This window comes from Acinonyx jubatus, chromosome A2 (assembly GCF_027475565.1).
Source record: "Acinonyx jubatus isolate Ajub_Pintada_27869175 chromosome A2, VMU_Ajub_asm_v1.0, whole genome shotgun sequence".
In the NCBI taxonomy this organism is placed as follows: domain Eukaryota; kingdom Metazoa; phylum Chordata; class Mammalia; order Carnivora; family Felidae; genus Acinonyx; species Acinonyx jubatus.
In genome coordinates this window covers 109904653-109918923 of record NC_069383.1, presented here as the reverse complement: position 1 = coordinate 109918923, position 14271 = coordinate 109904653, and the positions used below count along the sequence as shown (strand labels likewise).

Genomic DNA, 14271 nt, shown 5'->3' with positions numbered 1-14271 from the left:
AGAAGGCTTCATCCAGTTCGTTCAACAACAGAGAGGGGGCAGTGGAATAGAGACACAGCAGAGCTCACATTCCCTCCCGGGCCCGGGAACGAACAAGAAAGCGTGTGATGTGGGATGGTGGTAAGTGGTAGGAAGAAAAAAAAAAAGTAAGGCAAGTAAAGGATATAAAGGAACGCAGACCGCGAAAACATTATGCTCAGCGAAAGAAGCTAGATGCGGGAATACCCGCCACATTGTGAGTTCCACTTACACAGAATGTCCAGAACAGGCAATCTATAGAGGCAGAAAGTAGACAGGTGGTTGCTAGGGGCACGGGGAGGCAGCAACAAGAGCGACTGCTAACAGGTAGAAGGTGTCTCTTGGGGCGATGAAAATACCTGGCAATTAAGTGTGCTGACAGTTATACAACTCTGTGAGTACACGCCATCACCACCCTGAACTGAACACTTTCAATGCGGGAGTTCTACGGGATATGGATTGTATCTCAGTAAAGACTTTTTTCAATTTTTTTTTTAAGTTTATTTATTTATTTTGAGAGAGACAGAGACAATGTGAGCAGAGGAGGGGCAGAGAGAGAAAGGGAGAAAGAGAATCTCAAGCAGGCTCTGCACTGTCAGCAAAGAGCCCGATGCAGGGCTCGAACTCATGAAACCGTGAGATCGTGACCTGAGCTGAACCAGAGAGTCAGACGCTTAACCAACTGAGCCACCCAGGCACCCCAAGGTTTTTTTTTAATGTTTATTTATTTTTGAGAGAAAGAGAGACAGAGTGTAAGCAGGGGAGGGGTGGAGAGAGAAGGAGACACAGAATCAGGCTCCAGGCTCCAAGCTGTCAGCACAGCTGTGGGGCTCAAACTCAGGAACCGTGAGATCATGACCTGAGCCGAAGTCAGATGCTTAACCGACTGAGCCACCCAGGTTCCCCCCAAGAATTTTTTTTTTTTAAGTAGACTCTACACCCAGGGTGGAGGCCAACGCAGGGCTTGAACTCATGACCCTGAGATCAAGACCTGAGCTGAAATCAAGAGTCAGAGGCTGAACTGACAGAGCCACCCAGGCACCCCAATAAAGATTCTTTTTTTAAAGGAACTTGGTAGAACGCTACTTTAGACAAGCTAGTCCAGTAAGGCCAACTCATGTAAAGCAAAATAACAATCTGTTGACGTTTACACACATGTGCACACACGCAGAGCAAACTGCCCCCAAAGCATCTTAATAGCCACGGCCTTTCATCCATTACCACGCTCCTGCTCAGAGGCAGGGGAAACCCTGACTGGTAAAAAGAAGAATCTAGTGGGAATTCTACAGCTTGGAGTCCTTTTAATACTTAATGAGTTTTTCATGTTAGGCTTGAAAGTACCAACTGTGTGACCATTTTGCATCAAATTAGCCCAACTTTGCCAATTAAATTTTAAGAGATCAGGCTTTGTTTTTTGTTTTTTTAACTTTTTTTAGTGTTTATTTATTTTTGAGAGAGAGACAGAGTACAAGTGGGGGGTGGGGGGGGAGAGAGAGAGAGAGAGAGAGGGAGGGAGGGAGGGAGACACAGAATCTGAAGCAGGCTCCAGGCTCCGTACTGTCAGCACAGAGCCCGACGCAGGACTCGAACTCACGAACCGCGAGATCATGACCTGAGCCGAAGTCAGACACTTAACCGACTGAGCCACCAAGGTGTCCCAAGAGATCAGGCCTTTTAGCAAACTAGTCTATAAAACTTTCCCCATCAACTTGTGCTGTGGTGGTACTATTTCTCAAAAGTCATAAAATCAAACAAAACAAAACATGGAGTTCCCCGTAAGGTCTCCTGCTTCCATCAGCCATTTAACTCACCTCCCTGGCCAGGAGCCCTTCAGCTGATGCGTGAACCCCACTCTTCAAGCAGAGCCCCACCGTCACCCTTTCCCGCTTAGAAGGCTCTCCCTTCTCCCTCCTTCTCTACCCTTCCCTCCCTCTCACTACTTGCTCGTTCATTCAGTCAGCACATATCAAGGGCTTATTCTGGGGAAAATAACCCAAAGAAAACCCTAGAGTCAGAGTGCACACAGAGGTATTTAATTTACCTTGTGGTTTCAATAATAAAATAGACTCTTTCCTATGTATTTCAAAGAATGTTCATGTATTTTATAAAATTGATCTTTTTCTATGTAATTCATCTATCCCGTAAACATGGCAGATATGCACAATTCAGAGCTAGCGAACTGAAGTTTATTCTGACGGCTTTGATCCACTTTTTCATCACGAAATCACCTACTGTTTGTGTATCCATTAGAGAGTTAAAACCCAAGAATAAAAAAACAAGTTAAATAAATTTTAAAAAATCAAAGTTTTTCATTAGAAAATGTAAACGGAATATTTTTAATTTTAAAAACGATTGGATTTTTACCCTTCTCAGACATGAAAATGGCAGGAGTGGGGATTACCTGGCTTGAAATTATAAGAAAATTTTTTTTCAGTGAAATGGTCCAACATCCTCACCATCAGCTACCGTAACCCACTAACCATCAGCTGTGTGCCTCTCACATCAAGATGCACAGCATCCCCGGGGCACCTGGGTGGCTCAGTTGGCTAAGCGTCTGATTCTTGATTTCGACTCCGCTCAAGATCCCACAATTTGTGGGATAGAGCCCTACATCGGGCTCGGGATTCTCTCTCTCTGCCTCTCCCCTGCTCATGTGCACGTGCTCTCTCTCAAAATAAATAAACTTAAAAAAAAAAAAGGATGAATGGCATCCCTTTAAAAAGCAGTTGCCTCAAGACGGGACACACTCCAATGACCTGTCACTGCCCAACACACACTGCAGTTGCCATCAGGGCACTTGGGCAAGCCCCCTGGCCTGCAGTACACCAGATTTGCGATTTTATAGTCAGACCTCATTTTGGACCGAAGAACTGCTTAACACTATGGCAGGTGTTCAAATACATCCCTGAAAGTCCTGCCAAAAGTAAGAGCTGCAGGGTGCCTGGATGGCTCAGTCGGTTAAGCGTCCCACTCTTTGATTTTGGCTCAGGCCATGATCTCATGGTTCATGAGTTTGAGTCCCACATCAGGCTCTGTGCTGGCAGTGAGGAGACTGGGATTCTCTCTCTCTCTCCCTCTCTCACTTGTTCTCTCTCTCTCTCAAAATAAATAAATAAACTTTAAAAAAAAAAGATCTGTACATTCTGAAGAATTTGAATAAGGATCATCGCAGCTGGTTAAACATCTGGGAAATACGTGTACAATTTTTCAAGGAGACTCTTTTGAAAGGCGCAGCACCCGTGGACACATCAGGTTCTGGGGTTGCTATTTTTTACAAATCAGGCACATCGCTCCTTAGTCACGCTCCAAATTTGGGATGGTGTCACCTCAAACGTTGACGAATAGGTGAGAAAACTTCTAAGAACCGCCAATGCTCACACACCTCATCTCGGGTTAAATTCGCCTCTTTCCAATCTGGGAAACAGAGGCTTACGAGGCACAGTAGAGCAAGTCAGATCAGAGAAGTCCATGTGTGTCATGGTGTACATACAGGAGCTGCTAATGAGAAATGGTCTTCACTTACTAATCCCTCCCAGCGGGCTGGAGGCATCCTCTCACAGTCCTTGCTTGGGTTCTGTCGCTATGTGTTCAACAGGACAGCATTTTGTAAGCCATTCTAGAAGATGGGCTTTTTCTTTTGTTCGTACCAGCCAAATGCACCACTTCACCCAATTCATCTGAATTAACAAGGATTTGTGTAACAAGCACCTGGCATCAGGATGCTGCTTTGGTACTGCTAATCAAAACACACAAAGAGTGTGAAATGCAAGTGATATATGACAGCCCAGATATTGAACTCATTCCTCCCCAACCTTTCTGCGTGTGTGTGGTGTTGGTGCGGATACTACCGGGCGGGGGGCAGGGGAGGGCATGGCCAACAGTGAGCAGAAGCACCAGGAGCCAGAAGGCTCAGTTCTGTTCAGATCTGTCACCCAAAGGCCTCCATGTCCTGCTCTGTAAGATGAGGGTCTCTCTCACAGGGTGGCCACGGGGAAACCCCATATGGGTAGGTAAGACAAGGATCCTTCCTGCATTCACTGACAGGGTAACAGATCAGTGAAATGACTTGTGTAAGGTCCGCTGCGCACCCAAGCTTCCTGACTCGCCACATCACTCGCTCTCTCTCTCTCTCCCAGGTGATTTCCATACCAACATCAGCATCCATTTACTGATGATCTGCAGTAAGCCAGGTCCCTAAAGCGAAGGGGTTTGCAGGGTTTGAGGGTGAAGCTGGTAAGAGGAGGTGACATCACACGCCTAAAGGGCTACGTGGCAAAGCCAAGATTTTAAGGTGGTAAATCTTAAGGAGCAGCGTGGGTCTGCTCCTGGAGCTCGTTCCACGGTCTTTCCGCTACACGTGCTGCCTCAGGAGGGTCAGAAACCTCAGGAGGCAAGGTTTATTTTGCAACAGGGATAGCTGTCATTGGCATCAAGAACAGATTTCCTCGGACAACCAGCATGACCCAGTACTTCTTTCTTATCTAACAGTCCTTTTGCTATTTCTGATCAAAACTGAAAAAGTCCAACCAATATGATCCAAGTAGGAAAAGCACCTGATCTGAACCACAAAATCCCGATTGGAAGGACCGAGGATGCAAACTTTAAAAGAAGGCAATGCCTATTTCCCTGCCCCTGCCCCCTCTTTTGAAAGTGCCAGGCTACAAAAACAAAGATTACTTGTAGGGCCCGGGGAAGCTTGAGAGCCAAGGCCCAAGGTCCTGAAATCTGGAGGCCCAGGCCCAAGGGCATAAACTTTACCTCTGTGAAGGAGAGATCTGGCAACCTCCCCAACAAGGGGAGAGTGAACCCGACAGAGAGCTGAATAAAGGGGGTACAATTCGACAAGGCTAACCTCTGTGTGTGGACTTGAGGCCTGTGTCCCCAGCGATCTGCAAGACGAGTTTACATAACAGGCCTTTGTATTGTCCCAGATAAGAGAGAGTAGAGGAGCGGTCAGAATGTTTTAAGGATTTAGAACCGGCTGAGATTTCCTGGGGGACAGTGAGGTGGGCGGGGCGGGGAGTGAGGGGTGGAGGAGGGGCGAGTTAAGAAATCACCTGTCTGCTCTGAGGAGGAAAAATGGTAACAACAGCAATAATAATGTAAGTCCTTATATTTGCAATTCCTTGATTTTATCCGCAACGCCACTTTCAGGATAGACCAGAAATGAGTAACACTGGTTGTCTCTTCTTAGAGGGCACCGCGGAGTTGGGGGTCAAAGGGAGATTTTTTTTTTTTTTAACTGTATGCCCTTTTATGTCTTCGAAATTTTGAAATTCTGGACCACGTGGATGGATCATCCATTCAAAAATATGTAAGGGGAATTTTTACACTATTTTAAGTATGTCCATAGTTTTCCAACAGCCCTAAGAAGCAGGCAAAGATCATTAGTCCCAACTCAAAAATGAGGAAGCAAGCCATGGGCTCCAAGAAGGGAAAAGGAATTCGCCACGGTTGTGCCAGAGCTGGATGGAAGATTCAGACCTTCAGACTCCTAAGCCAGTGCTCTCTTTCAGAGACTGCACGGTGTGCAAGATGGCGCCCCCCAGGTTCACTCTTGAAGTTCAACCTGCATACCCAGAGCCTCAGGAATCCCCATGAGGTTGGACACAGGAACCTGTCACCCCATAAGGTGCCTTTCTAACCAGCACAGCAGGCTATGTGGGCTGTTCAAGCCTGGCTAGATGTTCTGTTAGTGGACAAACATGCTGGAACTCACTGAGGCTTCAACCCTTATTCCTGAAAAATCTATGAAATGCCCAAGTCCACATTCTTGTCTCAAAGTGCGGTGGCTGCAACTGCATTTTTACTAGATTCATTAACTTGCAGACTCTGAGGGTCATTATTATGAACTCAGAGGGACTCAGATGGGGGGCGGGCGGGGGAGGCAGGGAGGTGTTGAGTATGAAAACAAGCACTAGGCTTGGGACCCAGGCAGACCCTGGGCTCAAGTCCTGGTTTTGCCACCGACTTGTGTGTAGCCTTGGACACGCTGGTCACTTCATTTATTTTGGCCTCAGCTTCCCCTCTATTAATAAAAATCAATGCACAAACATGTACTGCACATCATGTGTCTTAACAATGTGCTAGGGACTCATAGGCCCATAAGGCAGACTAGATCCCTGCAATTCAAGGAGCTGATACACATCGTACAGGAGGGGACTAACAAACGAGGTAATTTCAAGTCCTAATAAGTGCTATGAACTTATACTGTAATGGGAGAGAGGGTCTAGAAGGTCAGGGAAGGCCTCTCTCTGAAGAGAAGGCATTTGCAGTGGGAGCCAAATAACGAAGCAGCAGGGGGATATAGGAACACGGTGTGATAGGCAGGGGGACAGATACAAAGACCCCAAGGCAGAAAGGGCTAGCGAGGCTAGACAGCAGCAAGTGAGGGACAGAGGGAGGGACATGAAATCAGCCCAGGTAGACGGGGGCCCACCTCCTCAGGTAAGGAGTCTGGATGTTATTGTGGTTGCAACAGGAAGTGACTATAGAAATAAGGAAGTTTGATTAGATCTGTGACATTTCAAACAGTTTTTAGCAGAACTTTTCAGTCAAATAGAAACAAGTGGACCCTCAATACAGAAGTGGATAAAAGGAGTATTACTCTGGCTGGGTGAGAAGCCAGAACCTGTAGCCCCTCGGCCTTCCCCCTTCACCCCTGCAGCAGTACCCCACCCCACCCGCCCTGCCTAGCACTGGTGTTCAGAGGGGCTGGAAAAACACCGGTGATCTATCTCTGGGTTGTTGGAGCTCACACCAGGTAAACAAAAGCCTGTGGCACATGGAGAGGAGGTTTGGGAGATCATGTTGGATGCTTGTTGGAACCCCAACAGCCCCTGGAAAGGTTTTAAACTAAATCCCTGATACGGACACACTTTCTGCAGGAACAATAACAATAAAATCTGGCTCACCAAAGGTTCCAGTTAAAATCACATTGCTGAAACTATAGGGGCAGAAAACAGATCGGTGATTGCCAGGGGCTGGGGTGAAGGGAGGACACTGACACAAAGGGACACAAGGGAACTTTCTGGGTCGCTGGAAGTATTCTATATTGTGATTGTGGGGGTGATTATGGGACTGTATCTGTTTGTCAAAATTCACAGAACAGCACCCCTAAAATGGGAAATGTTTAAGGAGCATAAATTAAACTTTAATAAACCTGGTGGGTTTTTTGAGGGGGGGGGGGGGAAAGACACCTCTGAGGTGTTTTATGGATGAGGAAACAGACTCAGAAAGCAAAAGTGACTTGCTCCTTCTGAGTCAGTGGAACCCCAAAAGTCCCCCACCCACTGCTGCTCACAGTTTTTTGTGTTTTTTGTGGTTTTTTTGCTCGGTTTTAATTCAAAGCCTCTTTAGCATCCTGGGCCTCAGGTTTCTCTGACTACAAAATGAAGAGATAAATAATTGCCAAAGACTTTCCCACTCCCAACAATCAGATTCTAAGAAGCAGTCTGGTGTAAGGGGAGAGACCTCAGTGCTGTGGAGACCGAAACAGTGGAAGAAAATTCCCACTGCTACCATTACCTGCTGTGTGCCCTGGAGCAAGCCTGTCCTATGCCAGACAGGGTTAATAAGGACACATCTGTAGGGGTGCCTGGGTGGCTCAGGCAGTCAAGCATCTGACTCTTGATTTTGGCTCAGGTCAGGATCTCACAGTCGTGAGATGGAACCCCACGTCAGGCTCTGCGTTAACAGCGCAAAGCCTGCTTGAGATTCTCTCTCCCTCTCTCGCTGCCCCCTCCCCCTCTCAAAATAAATAAACATTAAACACACACACACACACACACACACACACACACACAGCTGTAAAACAGCTGGCACACAACAGACTCTCAAGAAGGGCAGCCGTCGTAACTACCGAGGGGTTTTACCATCCCCATACTGTTCTGAATGCGGAGGTGACCATAAGGAAAAGAAATCACAAACTGCCCGCGCTGCATTGCATAACCGTGCCCGGGTACACAGTACACCCTGGACTCCACCGGGGCACAGGCTGTTATCACACCAGGTAAACAGGAACACCCTGCCCCCTCCTTGACCACCGTCAGCACCCAGTCACCACAAACACTTGGGTGCAGGAGAAGGCCGACAGCTCACAGGAACACCACGGCTATTTATGCCTATATTTTAGGCACTCCGCTTTCCCTGTGGCTGGTGGCATCATCACAGGGCACAGACTCATCCAGAGACACACCCCACCCATCCTACAGCCCTTTCCCTCACCATCTGCTCCAAAGGGGTGGTCCCAAATAATGACTCAAAGCTGCCTGCCACACGCTGCTCCTTTTTTCTGCTCTCCGAAAGAAACCAAAACACACAGAAACCGAAAAGACTGTTTAAAAACAACAACCACACACAAACAAACAACAAACGCTTCAGGTAGGGAGTTTCTGCTTCCTCTGGCACATCCATTCTAGGGGCACTGCGGTCATGTAAAGTTTGTTGGCTTACTTTTTCTCCACGGAGAGACAGGAGGTAGGCAACACCCACAAATTATCCCAATTCTGCAGAAACAAAGAGCGAAGTACCCTGGCAAAAGGCAAACATGAGCAGGGCTCCAGCAGCCCAGGGACGCAAAGCACCGGAGCATCAGGCCTCAAGGGACTTCAGTACTCTGGCTCATCTTCTAGAAAACACAGAGATAACAGGAGAAAACACTTGCCCTGTGCCGCCCCTGCCCGGTGCTCTTAAGAGCCGTCCTGGAGATCATGTGAATTCAAAACCATGAAAGAATGGAAAAGATTTCTGCACAGCTCAGTTAAGTAAAGTTACTGGGCAAAAACAATGCTCTGTCCTGGCCACGATCTCCTAACTCTATTAGGGAGAGCTGGCACCCAGGTTAAGAAAACTCTGATTCATTAATCACAAATATTATTTATCAAACCACCGCCAGGACATTGTGGCAACTACATCCTGCTGTTTCTATTCAGAGCCATTGCCAAAGTTTGGTCCTCTCCCCCACCTTCCGGTATCTGTGAACTTTTCAGTTTCTATCAAACTCCAGATGGGGGAGGGGACCCAGTGCTGGCCCTAGTCGAGTAAAGTTCCACCACCAGGTCCACAAAGAGACTGCAGGGAGGCGTGGCCAGGCCGGAAATTCTGACAAAAAGTTTTGGCCCTCCGGTCCTAGAAGCAACTACTTCCTGATCCTTTCTAGTCGTGGAGGGAGGGGGGAAGGGGTAGTTTTCTGGCCGGGTTCTCCCGGCCCGGGGCCGAGCTAGGGCCTTCGATCGCGGTGGGGAAGGGTCAGGCCAACCATGGGCCCTTCTATACCCCGCACTCCGAGGCGCTCTGCTGCCTTCCACCGGCGAAGTTATTTTGGAGCAAAGTGCCCCCAGGGTGTGAGCTCGGGAGGGCAGGGACTCCTCCCCCACACTATCCCCAAACACACACACCCACACCCGCACACACACACCCCAAAGCCGGCGCTCTGAGAATTGAACCTGACCTAGACCCTAAGGCCCAGGCCTGCTACTACAGGAGGAAGGGTAAGGGGAAATGAAAGGGGTTTGTCAGAACCTCAGAACAATCCGGGGCGCTCGCTGCGCTCTGGGGTTGAACCAGTCCCTGCCCCCGCTGGGGGAGCGCGCCTTCCGGGGTCCCTGGTCGACCCCCAGTGCCCGTCGTTGCCCCGGCCGCGCCGCAGTCAGAGAAGGCCAAACCACCCCCCGCGCGGCGACCCCAGGCCGGGCCTCCCACCTTGACCCGCTTGCCCTGGACCTCCAGCGTCTTCATGGTGAAGTCGACGCCGATGGTGCTGCCCTGACGCTCGGAGAAGGCGCCCGTCTTGAAGCGCTGCACCACGCACGTCTTGCCCACGCTCGCGTCGCCCACCAGCACCAGCTTGAACAGGAAATCGTACTGCTCGTCCGGGTCCCCCTGGCCCGGGCCCGGCCCCGCCATGGCCGCGCGGGAGCCGAAGGGCCGGCGCTCCGGACGCTGGGGGCAGCCCGGGCTCACGGAAGCTACGGACCGCCAGGCGACGTGGAACCACCGCAACACCTGAAGAAGGGGCGCCGCCGACTGCCGGCCCCAACCCGGGCCCGCCCTGGCCCCGCCCCTCCGCCCTTCCGCCCCGCCCCCGGCCGGGCCGGAGCCCACCGGCCTAGGCTCCGCCCGGGACTCGCCCGATCCCTCCTCCGCAAAGCTCGCGGCCGGCCCTCTGCTAGCTCCCGGCCAGTCCGGCCCTCAGGTCCGGCCTCAGCCCTGCCGCGGCCAGGCTCCGCCCCCCGCACGGCCCCGGCCCGACTCTAGCCTCAGCACATCGGGCCCCCCCCTCCCCACTCCAACCTCAGCACTTTGCAGGACAGACTCCGCCCTCAGCCACACCCCCGATTAGACTCCGCTCTCAGCCCCGCCCCGGCCAGACTCCGCCCGCAGCGCCGTTCTTGGCCGCGCCCCCAGCCAGACTCCGTCCCCAGCATCGCTGTCGGCCCCGCCCCCAACCCGACTGCGCGCTCGCCGCGGCCCTAGGCGGGTGGACGAACCCCCCTCAGCACCGCCCCTAAGCCTTCCCACAACCTAACTCCGCCCGCAGCACCGCCCCCAGCACTCGCCACGCCCCCTGCCGTCCCGCTGGTCAGCCCGCTCGCATAAGCAGTCAGGAACAGGCTCCAGGCAACGGTAGGATCTTTGGGCCTGACCCAGCCAAAAAGAACCAAACACTTGGCCTGAGCAGAGGAACATGGGAGGTTTGTGGGGAGCTCTATGGAAGGGCAGATCAGCTCCTGTCAAGATGGTCCATAAACCAGGGGTCCTTGGAGAAATGGAACCCAAATGTCCATAAGAAGCTTAAAATAGATCAAATGGGACCTATCCCCCCAAAGGGCTTCCCGACCACCAAGATGGGAGGGAACTGAGAACACTCTTGCCCTCCAATTGTACTTAGTTCAATAAATTTGGTTAATGCCTACCATGGTTCAGGTACTGTTCTAGGGCCTTTGTTCCTATCAGTGCACAAAGCAGACAAAAATCCATACCCTCCCCAGTAGAAAAGGAAAGAGGGCTTTTCCATGGCTTAAGGAGACCACAGAGGGCAAGTCCACCAGGGCCAGTACCTTGAGGATCCCTGACCAGCTTTACTGTCCAAGTGGGGAAGAGACTGGATGAGGAGGCAAAGGCAGACCCATGGAGATGGTGGAGCAATTTGTTCTGGAACAGTGTGAACTCTACTCCCATGGTAAATACCCAACAGTGCCAGACAGGAACCCCCAAAGTGCCATGGAAAAGCAATTCTGGGAGCCCAGCTTTATTACATCAGACTGGAGTGGCAGGAAATAGCCTCCATCCTGAGGTGGAAGGAGACAGAAGGATATGGGATGGAGGGCTTCCACATGCTGGGGTTGGCTCTGGGAAACTGGGGCATGTCAAAGCTTAGAACTCTAGAAAATAACATCTGCTCCAGCCCAGAGTGGCTACTCACAGCCACTGGTGGAGACAGGAAAGGGAAAGGTGAGCCCAGGAGCTGGATTGAGCCAAGGCTTAGCTGCTGGAAGCACCGGGAGAGGAAGGAAGAATGTCAACAGTTGCAGGGTGGGGTGGACGAGTGGCCGATGAACTGAACTGGCCTTTTCATTTGCCTTGCCTGGAATTGGTTTGGGGTGGGGTGGGGGCATGTTGGTCTTGCTATGGATTTTGCCAGAAGGCCCAGCCACCACTTGCTTTGGTGGAGTGATGGAAAGGTTCTAAAACTAGACTGTTGCGATGAGGGCTGCATGACTCAGGAAATGTATTAAAGTCCTTAAACTACACTTACCATGGGTGGGGAAGATGGTGTGTTAAGTTACACCTCAATAAAGCTGTTTAAAAAATATCCGCATTTCCTCTTTTTTGGTGGGAAGTTTCTAAGTAGCCCGGTGCCATTTTATCTGAAGTTGAATTATGCACATTTGAAGCAGAGCAATTCAAATTTAGAAATGTTTTATGATGTCTCACTTAATGCCCCAAATGTGAAATGATGCACATCCCAAATTTTAAAAAATAGGTCAAGAATTTAACATTCTTACAGCTGGGGTGGGGGGGCAGGGGGAATGCTGAGTTTTAACTATGCCGTTGCCACATGGGGGGCACCAGCCTGGCTGACATGCTGAAGCATGCACTGTAACCCCCACACAGCATGGATCAGAACTCCTCCCAGTGGTTAGAGAGACAAATGCCATCTTCCCTCTTCCTTAGTTCCTCCCTCCGTTCCTTTTTCATCTTTATCTTTCTTTCCACTGTCACCTTTGGTAAAATATACAGCCTCTAACAATACCATCTTGAGTTTTACTTGTCAGTGCCCAGGCTAGTGCTAAAAATGTGTCCCCAACATACACGAAGGCGAGAAAACACCACAAAGAAGACCAGACACCAACCGTGATACCCTGCGTTAGTAAAGAGTGCTTGGTGCACATTATTAGAATATAACGGAGCAGCAAGGACTGGGCTGGTGCTGGCTGAGGACTGGGAAGGCTCCCTCGCAGGGGCAGCCCTCAACCCACCTGGTGGCCAAAAAAATGGCAGCCATCCCACTCTTCCCCCCCCTCCCCAAACCCCAAAATGTTATAAACACTGGTCAAATGACCCCCAGGCCTCCCTTGCTTCCGTTGATGGTACCCATTTCACGCTTGAGGCTTTGCCTAGAAATAAGGGAGCAATTGGCTCTCAGCACCCCTATGCCAACCTCTACCAACTCCATGCTGCCCTCCCACCCCCTCTGCTACCCCCACACCCGGCTCAGTGCCCCACCCAGCACTGCCCTGGCTTTCTCCCCTGCCAGCTTCTAGTCCCCACAGTCCCCCACCACCAAATGGGCTTGCTGGAAGGGCTCTTATGAGGTCACTCCCCCTGCTCAAACGTCAGTGATGAGCCCAGACCCTCTGGAACACCCACACCTTCAAGGTCCACCCCTCCATAATCATCTGTTCCCCTGCCAGGAAGCCCCTCCCCTGTTTCCCAGACCCTCCAACCTTCCAGTTTTCACAGAATCCTCCAGGGTCCTGCTGGAAGGACTGGTGGGATCAGCCTTGAGCTCGCCACTCCTCACCATGCTTAGGCGGAAACCCAGGCTCTGAAGCTTGCAAAAAATACCCTGTGCAGGAACTCTGCCCTGCTCAGTCCTGCAGGAGACCTTCCCGCCACATTTTTATTTTCAGGGGGAGGTGGGGAGAAATGAAGGAGACGGACGTGATGTGAAAATGGCTGAAGGGGCAGGCTGCTGCCACAAATCTCCCAGGGGGCCTGTCTCTGCTCATTAGTTAAGTGGTGCCTGCCCAGTGAGGGAAGTGAGGGAAGGTCTGATGTACCCAGATGGGTTCCTGCTGTCACCACTTCGCAGTTCCTGTGAGCAGAGGATGACACACCCCTACTCCATCCTCTCTTGGGGCTTTGGGAGGAGGACAGTAGTAGAGGATGGGGTGGGGGTGGGAACGGGGCAGTCTGTGCAGCATCAAAACCAGCACCTTTGCTTCTCTGTGACAGGCCTGGCCCTCTCATAGCAGCCCAAGGTATCCAGGGCCAGAGGAGAAAGATTTTAATCTCCTCCTTGTTTATAAATTGCTCAAGAGCAGGAGCACAAGGGTCAGGGGGCAGAGTGCAGGGAGGTGGGGGGGTGATGCAGGAAAAGGAGGGCGGTCTGAGGCCTGGGTGGGGCTGGTGTGTCGAATCTTAAAGCAAAACAAGAGGAATATTGACATTTTGCTCAGGAAAACCAGGAATAAGCAAAGGGGAAGGAGGTCTATGGAAATGTACCCATGCAAAATCGCCTCTCTGGAAATGTTGGGCAGAGCCAAAGCCAAACCATGAAACAGATTTTGTCAACAAAATCAAGGTTCCTGAGACTGGTTCCTTTGCCTCTGAGCAATGAACTGGGCCAAGGGAATCACATCCCCACCATTGGTCACACATGCCAAGCCAGTTCCTCTGCTGTTACAGGCCTAGAGTGGGAGACATGCACAGATCTTCCCCCTTGGGCCCCCTGGCAGACAAGTAGCCAGGGCCTTCAGGATAGGAAGAAATCTGGAGTTGGGTCCGTCTCAGCCAGTAACACCTGTGCTACGTGCTTCTCTACCCAGCCTCAGTTTCCTCAGACGTGGGACACGAATTCCTGTCCTGCCTGCATCCTGGGAAGCCACCAGGACATCCCAGCTGGGAGGGACTTTGGAAACTGAAGGACAGGAACAGCGATGCCTGTTTCTGACTCTGTCCCAGAGGTTCGAAACCTGTGAATTCCACGGACTGAATGACGGAGGTGGGCCTGGAGCCCTGGGCGTT

The 14271-nt window shown here is 51.0% G+C and overlaps 1 protein-coding gene across 1 annotated transcript in view; it reads right to left on the bottom strand.

Annotated features, from left to right (window-relative positions):
• Window positions 1-10075, bottom strand: part of RAB43 (RAB43, member RAS oncogene family) — a 30184-nt gene extending 20109 nt beyond the window's left edge. The window contains exon 1 of the mRNA XM_027049821.2: window positions 9721-10075. Within this exon, the coding sequence (XP_026905622.1) occupies window positions 9721-9924 (204 nt within the window). The 5' untranslated portion in view covers window positions 9925-10075. The remainder of the gene's footprint in view (window positions 1-9720) is intronic.
• Window positions 10076-14271: the final 4196 nt, after the last annotated feature.